The sequence below is a fragment of the Mizuhopecten yessoensis genome, unplaced genomic scaffold (assembly GCF_002113885.1).
Source record: "Mizuhopecten yessoensis strain PY_sf001 unplaced genomic scaffold, ASM211388v2 scaffold4865, whole genome shotgun sequence".
Lineage (NCBI taxonomy): Eukaryota > Metazoa > Mollusca > Bivalvia > Pectinida > Pectinidae > Mizuhopecten > Mizuhopecten yessoensis.
Genome location: NW_018405760.1, coordinates 115,307 through 135,720, shown reverse-complemented (window position 1 = coordinate 135,720; position 20,414 = coordinate 115,307). Strand labels below are relative to the sequence as shown.

Genomic DNA, 20,414 nt, shown 5'->3' with positions numbered 1-20,414 from the left:
AGATGTGAAATGATCTAATCAGCCCTGTATACGCTTTAATGTCTCAGGTAAACAGCAATCGTGGGTTTTCAAGTTCAAGTTTTTTATTTACCAAATGCAATACAGCATATATGTTTTACAGTTACATCACACATGGTTCATAATAAAGTACAATATACAAGATGGCGGAGAAGAATTCATGATTCACATTTAACATATAGATTTTTACTGACCCACAAGGGCTTTTCTTTTGGCAGTTTCATGCAATAAATATTTACCAAGTTTTCTTAAAGTTTTGACATTTTTACATGAAATCAATTTATAGACACTAGGATGTCGATAATAATATTGTTTTAAATATGTATTTCTTAACTCAGAATAAGCTGGACAAAAAATGCATCTCATCTTCGACATCATTTTTGTTACAGACAGTACATATTCTTTGGCCTCTTGGGACAGCATTGTAACGTCCTGACTCCATATTAAGACAGTTTGCTTGCATGCGATATTTACTCAATGATTGTTTGATACTAGAAATTAAGGGCTTTGTTAAGTAAAATTGAATTTGAAAATTATCAACAAGATGTTTATATAAGTCACATTTTGAAGATTTATCAAATGCACTACGTAATTCTTGAATGAATATATTATGCAAGCGTTGAGAATACAATTCCAAAAACTACCTTTCATTTTGTACATTTTGAGCAATCCAAATATGGTTAAAACCATTTCTACATAAATCATTTTGAACTTGATAAATCCAGTTTAATTTAGAATTTGGCTTTCTGATATGTAACTCAAATAAAGCATCATTATATGATTTTAAAACACAATTGTTAGTTTTTATCAATTCTAACCAATGTTTTATGATTATAATTTTACGCTGTACATGTAATGGATATCTGCCCGTTTCAAAATACATCATAGAACTATTAACGGTTTTCTTTACATTCAATACTTCTTTCAGAAAAAGAAGGTGAACATTTTCAATTTTTGGTGCTGGATAATGACCCCACACCTCACAACCATAATTAAGTATACATGTTACATAAGTGTCAAATAGTGATATCTTAGTTTCAGTATTTAGCATCTTATCCTTTATTCTATTCTTGAAAAGATAATAAGCTTTCCTTCCTTGAAATGCTAAAGTATTCAGAGCAACTGTAAACCTTCCGTTATAATTAAAGACTAATCCTAAATAACAAAACTGATCTACGACCTCTATGGTCCTTTCATTAAATTTCCAACTTTCATTAGGTAATATCCGTTTGCTTTTTCTAAAAATAACTATTTTGGTTCTTTCACTGTTAACTGTTAAGCTCCATTTTTCAGTAAAATCTTGCAAACAATCTAACATATTTTGAAGATCATTAATATCTTCTGAAAATAAAACTGTGTCATCAGCATACATTATAAGAAATAAATTTAATAGTTGTAATTGATAACTCTGGCAATTAGAATTAATAAGAACGCTCTCCATATCACTGACAAATAAAGAAAACAGCATGGGAGATAAAGCCTCCCCTTGTAAATGTCCTACATGTATATCGAACATATGTACACGATATTTAACATTAGCATAACTATCATATGTACACGATATTTCACACTAGCATAACAATCAGATGTACACGAGATTTCACACTAGCATAACAATCATATGTACACGAGATTTCACACTAGCATAACTATCATATGTACACGAGATTTCACACTAGCATAGCTATCATATGTACACGAGATTTCACACTAGCATAACTATCAAATGTACACGAGATTTTACACTAGCATAACTATCATATGTACACGAGATTTCACACTAGCATAACTATCATATGTACACGAGATCCCACACTAGCATAACTATCATATGTACACGAGATTTCACACTAGCATAACAATCACATGTACACGAGATTTCACACTACCATAACTATCATATGTACACGAGATTTCACACTAGCATAACTATCATATGTACACGAGATTTCACACTGGCATAACTATCATATTTACACGATAGTTCACACTAGCATAACTATCATATGTACACGATATTTCACACTAGCATAACTATCAAATGTACACGAGATTTACCTAGAAGATGTTAATGATGACTGCCATACGTGAATCAATTTCAATGAACAGCGGTAATGGCGCTGACTGGTAATGTCATTCAGCAGATTTATTTATGTTGTTTCTTCAGCCAAAACAAACATAATCACAACTGTTCTATTATAATTCAGTATACATACTAAAACTACTCCTAGTAATGTTTCTGCTGCCAAAATCAGTAGTTCTTCTTACCGATCTACTTATCTTAGCTACTAATGCCTCCACTGCTAAATTAGGAAATGTTCTTTCATCAATCAACATAGCAACCTATGTTTCTATCTCTTAAAAAAGCGTTTGTGCTTTTGCTTCTTCTGCCAACTTCAGCAAATCTTATACTTATGTATCTACCATTAAATTCGGGATAAACACTTACAGTACTACTGTCAGAATCAGTGTACAGTACTACTGTCAGAATCAGTGTGCAGTAGTACTGTCAGAATCAGTGTACAGTACTACTGTCAGAATCAGTGTACAGTACTACTGTCAAAATCAGTGTACAGTACTACTGTCAGAATCAGTATACAGTAGTACTATCAGAATCAGTGTACAGTACTACTGTCAGAATCAGTGTACAGTACTACTGTCAGAATCAGTGTACAGTACTACTGTCAGAATCAGTGTACAGTAGTACTGACAGAATCAGTGTACAGTGTTTCATACAATTGTAATGCCTACCTAAAATTTGTTCCGGATTAATACAGTGCCTCTGAGTAATTTAGATAGATAAGTGTTGACATATTTCACATTGAATGAAATCTACAGATATTTAAATTTAGATAAATGTATTATTTTGGTAGTTTTTAAAATGTGATTGCGGATTAATATGGGGTCAAAAGGCATGGGTGTTCCATCCCACTCCACCGGTTGGGCTTGTTAACTTCCGGTTTTCAAAAGCAGACGCCTGTAGCGCTCGTATATGCCACTAAACCTGCCAAAATATGCCCTTTGAAGCCTTTGTCAGGTATATATCTATGAATCTAAACAGTTGTCACTAGTGTTGAACTAGCTTTAAGCTAAAAATCTTAGTAATAACATATATTAAATGATTTAGTTGTGCGAGTCCTTAAAGCTACCACTTGTGCACCTTACCAATCCGCATTGCTACCAATAAACATTATACCAAAACAGCGTAGCCACTATTATATATTTAGCCACTAATGTACAATTACGGATTCCTGTTCAACTGCATGCAAGCCACATGAGAATCCACTATGGGTTCGTATATACAGTAATCCCTCCTTAACTTTCGTTTTGATGTAACTGTAGAGCACAGTTGGACCAAAGCACGTCCGATGATCAGGAACATGTAGCTCAGTTAGTAAGAGCGCAATTCCGGGTTCGAATCCTGGTCATGCCACGCTGATTTGTACATTAGGAATGTTGTTTTTGTTAGTAGGAATTTGTTTATTGTATCTATTTTTATCACTTTCATAAGATTCATGAAATAGTCAGGTTTCCATTTTTTATTTTTTTTTTTTAATTTTCATGTTTTAACAATTTTTAGCTGTAGTTAGTGGATCTTGAAGCTCTGACTCAACATTAGCATGCCTAAGGTGTGTACTGCCAGAAAGACCAGAATATGTAGAGAGCGGTCCCACACAGTAGTATCACCACCAGACCTATAGTTAACACTGCACGTGCCCGGGGGTCCTGTTTTAACTCCGACACTTTCTCCATGTGCAGTTGCATGGCGCGTTCCTTTTCTTCGTCAACTCCTTTCCCGCCAAATCCACATACAAGTTGTACCAATTGTTCTTTGCATGAAGTCTTTCCTTCTAGTTCTGAAAAACAGATAAACCAAGATAATTGTAGTGTATCTACGAAAAGAAAACAAGTCTGACATACTGGTGTTTGGCGTGAAAGGATCTGTAACTAAATCATCAAAAGTTCACGAGCTATTTATTTTTGCAGTTTTTAAGTTTTACCTAAGTTTTGCGAGGAACATATAGCGAATTTTCCTTTAGCGAATTTAAATTATCGTGATATGTGGACTTATGAAGAACATTCTCCAAAACTAGTATTCAAAAAGATGATGGATTTTCAATAGGTGTTTGAGATATGAAACAAGTTCAGATTATCAAATATATTGCGGCGGAAATCCTTTCTTTCGATGACTTTTATTGTCAAGACATCTATTGAAAGTTCTATTGTACATAATATTGTTTAACCTAATTCATAGATGAATCTGAATTAAAACGAAAGCAAACAATGTAAAACACATGTTTTTATCACAGTGAGTAGACACCGGAGCCTATTTGAAATAACAGAAATAGTACATTTCAACTGGTGGCAGTGACCTACTTTTGACGACATCAATTATCTGAAGTTTGAGCATATAGTTTGGACAGCATATCACATTATAGAATTTAGAGTTAATGATATTAAACTCCTTTGAGCATTACATCGAGTTCAGTGGTCAATTGGCGAGAAAAATGCGTCCATGCAGCTGTGCAGTTTCTTAAAAAACATGCCAACTTAAAATGTATGCCAGATAGAATAATACAAAGAGCTATTACACTTAAATGTGATTTTTTTTCAATTAGAAATTGGTCCGTTTTTGGGTCGCGCTGTTAGAATAAGCAGTTACTTCATAGTCAAACTTTGGTAAAAAAATCCAAAAGGTTTCCGATTGACTGAAATGGTAACAACAAAAAACGCAACCTTGTTCACGCAAAATTAACTGTTCCAACGTTTGTTAAATAAAGTTTGTTTAAGATTATCTTAAACTTAAAGAAATTATTTTTAACAATACATAAACAATTCTTTGTTGTTTTGAACGTAAGATTTTAAGAAATACATTTTAGTTTAAACAAAAAACAGGCAACACTTAATGAATATTTAATAATTTCTGATAAAAATGAAATGATTTTTGCATGAAAACACATCATTGCGTTGTAATTTCATCGCCAAGAAACTTACACCAATCAGAAGTTAGAATAACAATTACCGCGGCGCATGTACCGTCATCTCTTTTTGTGTTGTTTATTTCTTAGGTTATGTGATATAACCTGGAAAGTCTCGCGTTGGGGGAATAGCCAAAATCAAATTATGAGAATTTGAATGAATCGTTTAAGTAATGGTTGTCAGATGGCGCAGCGGATAACGCACTCGCTTTCACCAAGGCGGCCGGGGTTCGATTCCCCTATTGGACGTGAAAAGGTAAAGGGTCACCTGCCCGACAACGTGGCTTTTCTTAGTACTCCGGTATCCTCTCACATTAAGACCCCCACGCTTACAACCGGGCCGACAAGAGCGAATAATATAAGGCATAATAACGTGTTTCATAGCTTGTGTATTGTTTCAAAATTGTTGTAAAATAAATTAAGTTTATGTTATTATGTAACTATGGTGGTATATGGTGGTAACACAGCTTCGTTCAAACATTTCACCAAGATGCATTGAATTAAATACATATTAAATACCTGGTGGAGGTCGCCCTTTGTCCAATCCTGGGTCCCGGAAAACTTTCCTGGTTTCCGTTGCGTCTTTGACCCTTTTGACCCCTAATGTCATCTGGAAAGGGACTTGGAGAGCGATGTCTTCTGTACTTAGTGCGGGGTTGTCGTATCCCTTCCGACTTTGGCCCGACTCGGAATCCTTGGGGAGAGCTTTCTGGAACCGTGTCCAAAAAGTGGTTCGATGAATCTGTGTTAATAAAAAGAAAATGAAATAATATCATAAACTTCCAATCAAGGATTTGACCGGAATTTAGAAAAAAGAATAAAAAAGTGAAGTTTTGGTTTGTTGGTTTCTCCTTTTGCAGTCTTGGTTTTAACTTTGTTTTATTCAAATTTTGTTTGACAATACATCGAAATACATGTTTTATAAAACAGAAAAGGAAACAAAAACAAGTGTCGTGACGCTTATGTAAATTTGTTACCTGTTACCTGTTTTGCAGTCTTATATGTATGATCATACGAAATTATGTTCTTCAAGTCGTTTAAATTTCTTGCAAGATAATTAGAATGTGTAACGATTGTTTTATAATCTCGGCAGAGGAAAACGAAATAAACAATATGAAAAATAGAAGTAGGGTGGTTGGATGGCGAAGTGGATAACGCACTCGTCTTTCAACAAGACGGCCGGGGTTCGATTCCCCGACCGGACGTGAAAAGGTATGTGGGTCACCAGCCTGACCACGTGAATTTTTCTCGCGGTACTCCGGTTTCTCCCACCATTAGCCTCCCCTTACCCGCGCTAACAACCGGACCAACAGGAGTGATTAGTATAATTAAAATAAATAAAGTTTCTAATTTTGCTATAATATAAGATCATATATACGCTATAATGCAATACAGTTGATAGAGTGACAAAATGTATTTTTTTTTTATAATATAATGCTTACTGAAGGCTCAAGTGAATCGTTTAAAAAATAAATTGTTATTATTTAAACATTTTTAATTTAATTCGCGAAGAGCATTAAATACTTCTAGAAAATAATAGTGATATTTTTTTTGGAAGATTATCTCCGAAAATCAGCGGTAGCATATCGTTAATTCAATCAACTTACATATTTTGGGTCCGGTTTGCCGGTTAAAAGGCTGATGATGATTGCTAGGGCTGCAGTCATGAGTGTGATGAAGAGGGAGAAATACATATAGTGGAAGTTCTTAATGATGTCTGGGCGAGGATCGGGGTGGAGACAGTCCCCACTGTCGTAATACACGAACACCAACACCATCCGGGTGATCCCGGCAATCAGCGCCACCATTAGCGACCAGAACGCCCCCTGTCAGGAAACACATCAAAACATGTACTTTTTGAACAACAGATAAGCTAAATGTTCAGAACAAGAATTTAAACGTTCGATAAGTATGGATTTTGAATTATTTTATCATGACGTCATGTGGTATTCATGACATCACAATACACTTTCTGCCTATGACAAATCGAAATGAGCACAAACTCTTAAAACATATCTTCCATGTGCCAATGTTTTGATTTTTAAAGTTTATAGTCCATTTTTGCATAAGCATCCATAACCAAAATGGAAATGCTTCATGAAAATTCGATGAATTTTTTTTCACGATTAATAAAAGTTTGTTTATTTAGGATTTACGGTATCATTACGAAAATATACACTCACGAAACTATCAACAATCTCTGATCAATATATTGCAGCCGCATTGTCATTAAAGCAGAGAACGGGATTTGAAGAATCAATTAAAATCAGAAACATATATAACGGCCATTAACAGACTTGAATAACATTGCCATCAACGCTACCTTTATTCTAATACAGGCGATTGTCTTCTTCATTTGATTATCTATATATTATCTACCATTATATAATTGTTGATTTGGAGAAAAATGTTACATTTTCATCTGCATGTATTATAAATGATTTTTTTGAGTTTTGAAAAAAGAAGAAAAATAATAAATAAATAAAAAATATAAAATAAATAAATAGTTAATTAAAAATTAAAATAAATAAATAAAAAAATTAAACTTGATATATAAAATAATAAAATCGGTAACTGGAGGATACCCAGTAGTGAGGTCAGGGTTTCTGAGTGTTTACCTTCTCGTTGACCTGGGGAACCAATACCGCCAGGAGGAAGACAGCGGCGAAGGGCGGGGCCAGATAGTTAGTGATTTCCTGTATGTATATAAATACTTGGCCCCCTTGGGTCTCTTTTAGGATGGGTACCCAGGCAATGCTGACGCCGATCATTACCAGGATAAAAACCCTACAACAGGTAACTGTATATCAGATATGTCACTACTGCAGAGGCGGATCCAGAGACTGAACGAGGGGGAGGGGTTATGAAGGTTGGGAGTTGAACACTGTCTGGATGGGTTTCCAAATAAAAAAAGTGCAAAGACATTATTTTCGAAAGAATCTGAAAGAATATGAAAATTTTGAATTCCTGGAATCACCTGAATCCGTCACTGCTAATGATGACGTTAAAAAACGTAGCCATAGTGTGTTGAATAATACACATCACAATAGAGATATAAGGTTTTTTTGTTAACCGAGCCCTTATACACATAGCCAATTTGCCTACAACAATGCCCTTAGTATGTTATAAGTCAAGCTTATGAGTATAAACTAGCCACATCCACGCCCCTTGTTTGTAATAGACACGCCCGATCCATACATTCAAACCTGCCTATTAACACGCAACTTGTTTGCTGTATAGACCGCTCCCATAAACATACAAACCTGCCTTAATCTGCATCATTTTTGTTTGCTTTAACTGCGCCCCGACCCATATAAGTAAACCTGTCTGCAACCATGCCCCTTTGATATAAGTCACACCTACACATACAATTGTACAAACATGCCTGTAATAACGTCCCTTGTCTGTTTATACGCGACACATCTGTCTTTATAAGCAACGCCCGTGTCTGTTATAAACCCCGTCCCTTGCCTGTTATAAGCAACGCCCGTGTCTGTTTATAAGCAACGCCCGTGTCTGTTATAAACCCCGTCCCTTGCCTGTTTATAAGCAACGCCCGTGTCTGTTTATAAGCAACGCCCGTGTCTGTTATAAGCCACGCCCTTTGTCTGTTGTTTGCCCCTTACATACAAACCTGCCCACGATGAGAAGTTCCTTTACGGAAGCAGTTTTTCGGATCCTCTTATAAATATCGATGGTGAAGAGAGTGCTCGCGCTGTTAAAAATGGAGTCAAGGTCACTCATGAGGGCCGCTATCATCACCGCCATCATCAGTCCCCTCAAACCTACAACACATAGATTCGGTATCATTCGTTACGGGTGAGGCAATAGACTGCAATTTGCATGGCCTTATACACTTCTGTTCCGTCAATGAGAATTTATTTTGTAAAGGATGCGCACACCCATGAACAAGTTAAGGAAGCTGTATAGTTATATTTATTCTTAACAAACCTTTATTAATATATTGATGTCGTAGAATGACAATCATCATGTGATAAAAATCATCGCTTTTCATTGACTACAAAAGCATTCACTCTGACGAAAAAGTCGTTGCAATATAACCATGCACTTTTACATTGCTTACGCTCATCACTAAGGCGCTCTCATCAGTCGACCAATTTGTGTCAAGTGTCCGTGTTTGAGTTATATTTGACAGTTTAAAGTCATGTAATGTACTAAAGCAATTATTAACTCCTTTTGCAGACAATACATAGTTTTATAAGATTGCCTATATGATCTTATGGTAACACGAAATAGATCAGGATAAAACGGTAACCTCTCGTTTGGCGCAGATAATATGTCACACCTCAACACAATATCAGACCATAACCTTCAGAACAAGGCATTGATATGAATAAATGAAGCCTGTTTTTATTGATATGAGGGCATGGTATGGGGGCTATATGTCTGATTGGAGTACACCTACCTTCCGGCATGATTCCTAGCACCAGCCTTGGGTAGGCGATGTTAGAACAGCCAGCGTAGCTCTGACACACCGTGTAACAGATGTCCTTGTCAACACACGCTACCTCGTCTGGGGAAAAATATTTAAAGATTATAACGACATTTCACATTTGAAACTTACACAGTTTCTTGTTCAATAATTTCTTTTAGAAAAGATTGAGAGATTATGAATTATTGGATGGAACCAAATCTTTAGGGTAGGGTTGTAAACGATTAGCCGGGTAACCGGTTACTCGGTCGAAGATTGACCATTTAGTGTCGTTTTCAGCAATTTTAAGTAAAGATTTACAAAGAGATAAAATTTAGAGAGTATGAAATCATGTGTTAAAGATTATCTAATAATCTTCGAGATTATCAAACTTTAGGAGTATAACATATTCGTTTAGAGATGCAGATATTACCCAATTATTGAAGCAGAAAATATTATATGTTCGTTAAAGATCTTGGTTCATTCTTAGAATATTTTTGTTAGATTTAGAGAATATTGAATTTTAAAGAGAATTAGACATTTGACAATTTTGGTTTCGAGAGTATCGTGCTTAAACCTCATCAGTATAAGTGTAGAGAGCAATAAATGTTCATGAAGAAGTAATTTATTGGGTTTAGAGAGTCCTAAATATTCACGAAGAGATATGATATCTTTGTTTAGAGAGTACTGAATATTCACGACGAAATACTTTATCTTGTTTAGAGAGTACTAAATAGTCACGACGAGATATTTTATCTTGGTTTAGAGAGTACTAAATAGTCACGACGAGATATTTGTTCTTGTTTAGAGAGTACTAAATAGTCACAACGAGATATTTCATCTTGGTTTAGAGAGTACTAGATAGTCACGACGAGATATTTTATCTTTGTTTACAGTGTACTAAATAGTCACGACGAGATATTTTATCTTGGTTTAGAGAGTACTAAATAGTCACGACGAGATATTTTATCTTGGTTTAGAGAGTACTAAATATTCATGAAGAGATATTTTATCTTGTTTAGAGAGTACTAAATAGTCACGACGAGATATTTTATCTTGGTTTAGCGAATAATAAATATTCAGGAAGAAATATTTTATCTTGGTTTAGAGAGTACTAAATATTCAATCTTACCTGCTGTTTATCGAGATTATATTTACCTGCATACAGAATTCGGCTAATCATTCCGGGCATGACCATCATGAAAAGGGGGAGAATCTTGATGAAACCGGCCATCAGGGTGGCGCCCTGTGCGTGAGAGATGCTCTTAGCGGCTAGCAATCTTTGTACGATCACCTGCAGACAAAGGTCAAGGTTATTAATCTAGCTTAAGTCATCACGTTGAAGTTAGGGTCAAATAATATGAACAGAAATTATTGTATTCTGCAATTATAGAGAACGAAAGGATATTCATGGTGTGGTGCTTTCTGTTATATGAACATACAAAACAATACACATACGACAAGCGTTGAATTAGAATAAATTAGATATTGGATTACAGATTTCATAAAACATTGTTCCAGAGAGCATCAATGCTAAATATATTTGGAACACTACTGAAACTCTCCGATTTGCTATAGATTTGACGGACGAAATTACATAAAGGAATGGAGGAATCAAGCATTATATGCAACCAAGATCTTTAATGTAATGCGTTACTAAAGAAACATCACTCAATCATATCATGTGAGAAGGGACATATCTCTGCCGCACCTGATCTGCACACCAGTACCAGATTGAGCCCGGTGTCTGGCCGAGAAGAAAACCTGGCCAGGGCATGTAATCGTCATCAGCCTCGCGCAACATTCGGAAGGCATTAGGGTCTGGTTCGTGACATGTAGCATTCGGAATTCGGAAGGTCTCGTTTGTCATTGATGTCTTGTAGCCCCTAACCATACCATCGTAGCCCCCAACCCTAGAGAACGCTGGGTCAATACAAAAACACAAATTTAAAATGAATTTGCGTTAAATAATAATGAAAGACATTTAATGGACAATATTCGAATATTCACTATGAATCAATAGAATCATGAGGAATGTAATTGTGATTTAGTTACAAGCGTCATTTACTCACGTACATGGATACCCCTACCAAAACGTATGGGTTCCTTTTAACCAGCGCCACCTATCAATGATGTCAGATACATATGTTACAGCGCCACCTACCGATGCCCATGAGCGTAAGGCCCCCGCCCACCATCAGTAAGGCCTGTAGAGTATCAGTGTATATCACGGCCGTTAGTCCGCCTGTCAAAAGCAAAGTCACTTTACAGTAAAACCTAGATAAAATGCCCTTCGTTCATATACAGTAAAACCTTGATAAAATGCCCTTCGTTCATATACAGTAAAACCTTGATAAAATGCCCTTCGTTCATATACAGTAAAACCTCGATATAATACCTGTCGTGTATATACATTGATCCACGTAAAACATCAATATAATGCCCTCGTTTATATACAGTAAAACCTCGATATAATACCTGTCGTTTTTATTTACAGTAAAACCTCGATATAATGTCCTTCGTTCATATACAGTAAAACCTCGATATAATGCCCTTTCTTTGTATATTCATTAAAACCTTCATACAATGCCAGTCGTTTATATACAGTAAAACCTCGATATAATGCCCGTCGTTTTTATATACAGTAAAACCTCGATGTAATGCCCCTCGTGTATATAAATTGATCCACGTAAAACATCAATATAATGCCCCTCGTTTATATACAGTAAAACCTGGATATAATGCCCTTCGTGCATATACAGTAAAACCTCGATATAATATCTGTCGTTTTTATATACAATAAAACCTCGATATAATGCCCATCGTTTGTATACAGTAAAACCTCGATATAATGCCCGTCGTTTATATACAGTAAAACCTCAATAATGCCCCTTCTTTGTATATTCATTAAAACCTTTATACAATGCCCGTCGTTTATATACAGTAAAACCTCAATATAATGCCCTTCCTGTATATATACATTAAAACCTCGATATAATGCCCGTCGTTTTATATACAATAAAACCTCGATATAATGCCCAATCTTTGTATATACAGTAAAACCTTGATACAATGCCCGTCGTTTATATCAAATAAAATCTTGATAGGATGCCCTTAGTTTATATACAGTAAAACCTCGATATATTGCCCCTCATTTATATACTGTAAATCCTTGATATCATGCCCATCGTGTGCATGTACAGAAAAACCTCGATAAAATGTCCCTCATTTGTAAAAAGTAAAACCTCGATAAAATGCTCCTCATTTATATACAGTAAAACCTCGATAACATGCCCCTCATATTTATATCAGTTAAAACCTCGATAAAATGCCCCTCATTTACATAAATTAAAACCTCGATTAAATGCCCCTCATTTATATCAGTAAATCCTTGATATAATGCCCCTCGTTTATATCAGTAAATCTTTGATATAATGCCCCTCGTTTATATCAGTAAATCCTCGATATAATGCCACTCGTTTATATCAGTAAATCTTTGATATAATGCCCCTCGTTTATATCAGTAAATCCTCGATATAATGCCACTCGTTTATTTTCATCATCGATATATTCATCTGACTTCCCTCAAAACCAACATATCTCCAAAGTCTCTTTATCTCTTTTCTTGGCCAATCCTTTCATATTCTCTGATGTTATGTCAAACCACTTTAATCAGAATTTCATTTGACATAACATTTGATTGATGGCAGTATACCGAAAATGAAATGTCAATATAAACGGCTCGATTACGTTAACTGACAGGTTTAATGTTAATTAAAGCTCCTGGGGACATCATGAACTATTTTCTTCAAGTTGGATAATGTTACAACCTTAAGAAATTCCATAAGGCAAAGTCTCAAGTTGATTTTCTACTCGTTATGTTCAATGATGATCTTTCACCATTTTCAAATGGTAATAACTTGTCAGTCTTTACCATACGAGGGTTTCTATGTTGAGTTCGCTGACGTCCTACGTTTTGCCTACAGTGTTTAAGTATTTGAAACCTTGACACTCTGCATGACGTCACGTTATCATAACAATATGAGAATTTTTTTTTACACGTGACTTTGACCTATATTTGATTTCTATAAATGACCTTAGACAAGAGTATGACGTGACACTATAACCTATGTTGCACAAAGTGTGACGGAACATTACCTGAACTATAAGTGTGACCTTGACCCTTTGATCAAATTTTTACCTGTCATGGTGAGGATCCCGGTGATGAGAACAAGGACGAAGATGCTGGTGTAAAGGTCCCATCTCAAAGACTGCTGGATAAACAGGGCGCCGGTAAACAAGTCTCCCTAGCAACGAAAATCAACAATGTCAGATAGGTATCCATAGCAACACAGATCAACAATGTCAGATAGGTATCCATAGCTACATATATCAACAATGTCAGATAGGTATCATAGCAACACAGATCAACAATGTCAGATAGGTATCCTTAGCAACACAGATCAACAATCTCAGATAGGTATCATACAAACACGGATCAACAATGTCAGATAGGTATCCTTAGCAACACAGATCAACAATGTCAGATAGGTATCATACAAACACGGATCAACAATGTCAGATAGGTATCATCCAAACACAGATCAACAATGTCAGATAAGTATCATAGCAACACGGATCAACAATGTCAGATAGGTATCCATAGCAACACAGATCAACAATGTCAGATAGGTATCCATAGCTACATATATCAACAATGTCAGATAGGAATCATAGCAACACAGATCAACAATGTCAGATAGGTATCATCCAAACACAGATCAACAATGTCACATAAGTATCATAGCAACACGGATCAACAATGTCAGATAGGTATCATAGTAACACAGATCTACAATGTCAGATAGGTATCATACAAACACAGATCAACAATGTCAGATACGTACCATAGTAACACAGATCAACAATTTCAGATAGTTATCCATAGCAACACAGATCAACAATGTCAGATAGGTATCCATAGCTACATATATCAACAATGTCAGATAGGTATCATAGCAACACAGATCAACAATGTCAGATAGGTATTATAGTAACACAGATCAACAATGTCAGAAAAGTATCCATAGCAACACGGATCAACAATATCAGATAGGTATCCATAGGAACACAGATCAACAATGTCAGATAGGTATCCATAGCTACACAGATCAGCAATGTCAGATAAGTATCATAGCAACACAGATCAACAATGTCAGATAGGTATCAGACAAACACGGATCAACAATGTCAGATAGGTATCATAGCAACACAGATCAACAATGTCAGATAGGTATCATACAAACACAGATCAACAATGTCAGATACGTACCATAGTAACACAGATCAACAATTTCAGATAGGAATCCATAGCAACACAGATCAACAATGTCAGATAGGTATTCATAGCAACACAAATCAACAATGTCAGATAGGTATCATCCAAACACAGATCAACAATGTCAGATAAGTATCCATAGCAACACGGATCAACAATGTCAGATAGGTATCATACAAACACAGATCAACAATGTCAGATACGTACCATAGTAACACAGATCAACAATTTCAGATAGGTATCCATAGCAACACAGATCAACAATGTCAGATAAGTATCCATAGCAACACGGATCAACAATGTCAGATAGGTATCATAGCAACACAGATCAACAATGTCAGATAGGTATCATAGTAACACAGATCAACAATGTCAGAAAAGTATCCATAGCAACACGGATCAACAATATCAGATAGGTATCCATAGCAACACAGATCAACAATGTCAGATAGGTATCATAGTAAAACAGGTCAACAATGTCAGAAAGGTATCCATAGCAACACGGACCAACAATATCAGATAGGAATCATACAAACACGGATCAAAAATGTCAGATAGGGATCATACAAACACAGATAAAAAATGTCAGATAAGTATCATAGCAATACAGATCAACAATGTCAGAAAGGCATCCATAACAACACAGATCAACATTGTCAGATAGGGATCATACAAACACAGAACAACAATATCAGATAGGTACCATAGCAACACAGAACAACAATATCAGATAGGTACCATAGCAACACAGAACAACCATATCAGATAGGTATCATAGCAAGACGGATCAACAATGTCAGATAGTAATCATACAAACACAGATCACCCCCGTCAGATAGGTATCAATAGCAACACGGATCAAAAATGTCAGTTAAGTATCATAGCAATACAGATCAACAATGCAAGATAAGTATCCATACCAACACGGATCAACACTGTCAGATAGGTATCAAAAAAACACAGATCAACAATGTGAGAAAAGTATCCATAGCAACACGGACCAACAATATCAGATAGGAATCATACAAACACAGATAAACAATGTCAGATAGTAATCATACAAACACAGATCAACAATGACAGATAGGTATCATACAAACACAGATCAACAATGTCAGATAGGTATCCATAACAACACAGATCAACAATGCCAGATAAGTATCCATAGCAACACAGATCAACAATGTCAGATAGGTATCCATAACAACACAGATCAACAATGCCAGATAAGTATCCATTGCAACACAGATCAACAATGTCAGATAGGTTTCTATAGCAACACAGATCAACAATATCAGATAGGTATCATACAAACACAGATCAACAATGTCAGATAAGTATCTATAGCAACACAGGTCAACAATGTCAGATAGGTATCATAGCAACACGGATCAACAATGTCAGATAGTTATCATACAAACACAGATCAACAATGTCAGATAGGTATCATACAAACACGGATCAAAAATGTCAGATAAGTATCATAGCAATACAGATCAACAATGTCAGATAAGTATCCAAGGCAACACAGATCAACAATGTCAGATAGGTATCCATAGCAACACAGATCAACAATGTCAGATAGGTTTCTATAGCAACACAGATCAACAATATCAGATAGGTATCCATAGTAACACAGCTCAACAATGTCAGACAGGTATCCATAGTAACACAGATCAACAATGTCAGATAGGTATCCATGATAACACTTGGAAACAAACGTAGATATATCCATGACAACCCTTGGAAATAAACGTAAATATATCTATGCCAAAACATGGAAACAAACGTAAATATATCCACGACAACACATGGAAATAAACATATATATATCCATGACAACCCTTGGAAATAAACGTAAATATATCCACGACAACACATGGAAATAAACATATATATATCCATGACAACCCTTGGAAATAAACGTAAATATATCCATGACAACCCTTGGAAATAAACGTAAATATATCCATGACAACCCTTGGAAATAAACGTAAATATATCCATGACAGCACATGGAAATAAACGTACATATATCCATGACAACTCATGGAAATAAACGTACATATATCCATGACAACCCTTGGAAATAAACGTAAATATATCTATGCCAAAACATGGAAACAAACGTAAACATGTCCATGACAACACTTTGAAACAAACGTAAATATGTCCCTGACAACACTTGGAAATACACGTATATATATATATCAAGCACAACACATGGAAAAAAACCTAAACGTGTCCATGACAACACTTTGAAACAAACGTAAATATATCCACGACAACACATGGAAACAAACGTAAACATGTCGATGACAACACTTGGAAATACACGTATATATATATATCAAGCACAACACATGGAAAAAAACCTAAACGTGTCCATGACAACACTTTGAAACAAACGTAAATCTATCCATGACAACACATGTAAACAAACGTAAACATGTCCATGACAACACTTTGAAACAAACGTAAATATGTCCATGACAACACTTTGAAACAAACGTAAATACATCCATGACAACACTTTGAAACAAACGTAAATACATCCATGACAACACTTTGAAACAAACGTAAATATATCTATGCCAAAACATGGAAACAAACGTAAATATATCCATGACAACACTTTGAAACAAACGTAAATATGTCCCTGACAACACTTGGAAATACACGTATATATATATATCAAGCACAACACATGGAAAAAAACCTAAACGTGTCCATGACAACACTTTGAAACAAACGTAAATATGTCCATAACAATGTCAGATACGTATCATACAAACACAGATTAACAATGTCAGATAGGTATCACACAAACACAGATCAAAAGTGTCAGATAAGTATCCATAGCAACAAAGATCAACAATGTCAGAGAGGTATCCATAGCAACACGGATAAACAATTGCAGATTGCATTACAGATCAACAATATCAGATAAGTATCATAGCAACACAGATCAACAATGTCAGATAAGTATCCAAGGCAACACAGATCAACAATGTCAGATAGGTACCCATAGCAACACAGATCAACAATGTCAGATAGGTATCTATAGCAACACAGATCAACAATATCAGATAGGTATCCATAGTAACACAGCTCAACAATATCAGATAGGTATCCATAGTAACACAGATCAACAATGTCAGATAGGTATCCATAGTAACACATATGAACAATATCAGATAAGTATCATAGAAACACAGATCAACAATGTCAGATAGGTATCCATAGCAACACGGATAAACAATTGCAGATTGCATTACAGATCAACAATATCGGAAAAAGTATCTATATAGTATATAATATATAGTATCTATAAAAGTATAAGCAAAGTGATCTATAATGTCAAAAAGGTATCAATAACAACAATTGAGATGGCAACAAGGTGAAACAATTATCATAAATTGGCAAGAAATGCAAACAAACAAACATATTTATGATATGCATTTGTTAGCAAATATAAACGCATTTAAAGATATACATGACAACACATGGAAACAAACGTAAATATGTCCATGAAAACAATTGGAAACAAACGTAAACATGTCCATGACAACACATGGAAACAAACGTAAATATATCCATGACAACACATGGAAACAAACGTAAATATATCCATGACAACCCTTGGAAATAAACGTAAATGTATCAATGACAACACATGGAAATGCACGTATATATTAATCAATGACAACACATGGAAATACACGTATATATATATCAATGACAACACTTGGAAATACACGTATATATATATATCAATGACAACACTTGGAAACAAACGTAAACATGTCCATGACAACACATGTAAACAAACGTAAATATATCAATGACAGCACTTGGAAATAAACGTAAATATATCCATGACAACACATGGAAACAAACGTAAATATGTCCCTGACAACACTTGGAAACAAACGTAAATATATCCATGACAACACATGGAAATAAACGTATATATATCCATGACAACACTTGGAAACAAACGTAAATATGTCCATGACAACACATGGAAATACACGTTAATATATCAATGACAACACTTGGAAATACACGTATATATATCCATGACAACACATGTAAGCAAACGTAAATATATCCATGACAACACATGGAAACAAACGTAAATATGTCCATGACAACACTTGGAAACAAACGTAAATATATCCATGACAACACATGTAAACAAACGTAAACATGTCCATGACAACACTTGGAAACAAACGTAAATATATCTATGACAACACATGGAAACAAACGTAAATATGTCCATGACAACACTTGGAAATACACGTATATATATCCATGACAACACATGGAAATAAACGTAAATATGTCCATGACAACACATGGAAACAAACGTAAATATATCCATGACAACAATATCAATACAATATCTTTAACCAGACATCTTCATATCAAGCTCAAGCGGATAGATTAGGAAAACGGACAGAAATACACCACTCTATCTGAAACACAGACTGGATAATGGGACAACCTGATTAGTAGCGACTAGATTAAGGAGACCAGATTTGTACATCAATATCACTTTTGGTTTGTTTGTGTTCTAAGTCCTATAAACAGCTATGGTCATTTAAGGACGTGCCAGGTTTTGGTGGCGGAGGAAAGCCGGATTACCCGGAGAAAAACACCAACCTGCGACCAGTACCTGGCGTCTGCCCCACGTAACCAGCGACCCAGTGGTGGAGGGCTAGTGGTAGCAGAATGTCAGACGCCTTAACAACTTGGCAACCGTGGCCCCCATCAATATCACAATACAACCTACTCACGGAACACTTGGTGAAGATATAGAGGATAAGAGAGAGGACAGCGAAGTAGACCCGGAGTCTCTTCCCTCCAAACCTCTTCGACAGGTATTCCGGCATTGTGTACGTCTGCAAGAGGAATGGAAACAATACGCCAACTACTATATGATCACAAAGCTATTATTTTAATACTTTTAGTTCATTATTCAAAACATAGTTTGGGACATTGTGTTATATGTACACCAGACATTTAACACGTAAGAAGTGTGATTCCTAACCAACAGATAAAATATCGTCTGCAGAGCCCAAAGATTGGGCTTGCGAGTACTGGCGAGATTTAGTACTCGTGGATGTTATTGCTATATATATAATAATAAATTAATAAAATCATATGTCGCTTTTAAAATAGAATTTCAGTTAATGATTGTTTAGTCGAGTGGCGCAGTGGATAGCGCACTCGCCTTTCATCAAGACGGCTGGGGTTCGATTCTCCAATCGGACGTGAACAGGTATGAGGTCACCTGCCCGACCAAGTTGATTTTCGCCAGTTGCTTCAGTTTCCTCCTACACTAAGAATCCCTGTGCGCTAACAACCAGGCCAAAAAGAATGATATATAAAGTAAACTGGTTTCATAATGATTGTAAAATAAATGAAGTGCATATGTATTACATGTTAACAGAAAAGTTTACTTACCCCACATGCTATATACACAGGTATAAATATCCAGCCCAGCAGCTGTAGCAGCAGAATCGCCTACAAACAGATAATATAAAACAAGTAAGTGTTTATCATCTAGATTATATTAACTGTGACTAGTATTATGAGAGAGAGAGAGAGAGAGAGAGAGAGAGAGAGAGAGAGAGAG

General features: G+C 35.6%; 1 protein-coding gene across 6 annotated transcripts in view; it reads right to left on the bottom strand.

Annotated features, from left to right (window-relative positions):
• Positions 1 to 3,082: 3,082 nt before the first annotated feature.
• LOC110449986 (sodium/myo-inositol cotransporter-like) overlaps positions 3,083 to 20,414 on the bottom strand; it is a 27,965-nt gene continuing 10,633 nt past the window's right edge. For all 6 annotated transcript variants that reach the window (XM_021497180.1, XM_021497183.1, XM_021497181.1 and 3 more), the window contains exons 5-16: positions 20,243 to 20,302; positions 19,573 to 19,677; positions 13,631 to 13,736; positions 11,594 to 11,674; positions 11,141 to 11,352; positions 10,588 to 10,723; positions 9,424 to 9,531; positions 8,632 to 8,782; positions 7,616 to 7,784; positions 6,605 to 6,823; positions 5,517 to 5,739; positions 3,083 to 3,875 (exon numbers count right to left, since the gene is read on the bottom strand). In XM_021497180.1, the coding sequence (XP_021352855.1) occupies positions 3,643 to 3,875; positions 5,517 to 5,739; positions 6,605 to 6,823; positions 7,616 to 7,784; positions 8,632 to 8,782; positions 9,424 to 9,531; positions 10,588 to 10,723; positions 11,141 to 11,352; positions 11,594 to 11,674; positions 13,631 to 13,736; positions 19,573 to 19,677; positions 20,243 to 20,302 (1,803 nt within the window). In that variant the 3' untranslated portion in view covers positions 3,083 to 3,642. The remainder of the gene's footprint in view (positions 3,876 to 5,516; positions 5,740 to 6,604; positions 6,824 to 7,615; positions 7,785 to 8,631; positions 8,783 to 9,423; positions 9,532 to 10,587; positions 10,724 to 11,140; positions 11,353 to 11,593; positions 11,675 to 13,630; positions 13,737 to 19,572; positions 19,678 to 20,242; positions 20,303 to 20,414) is intronic.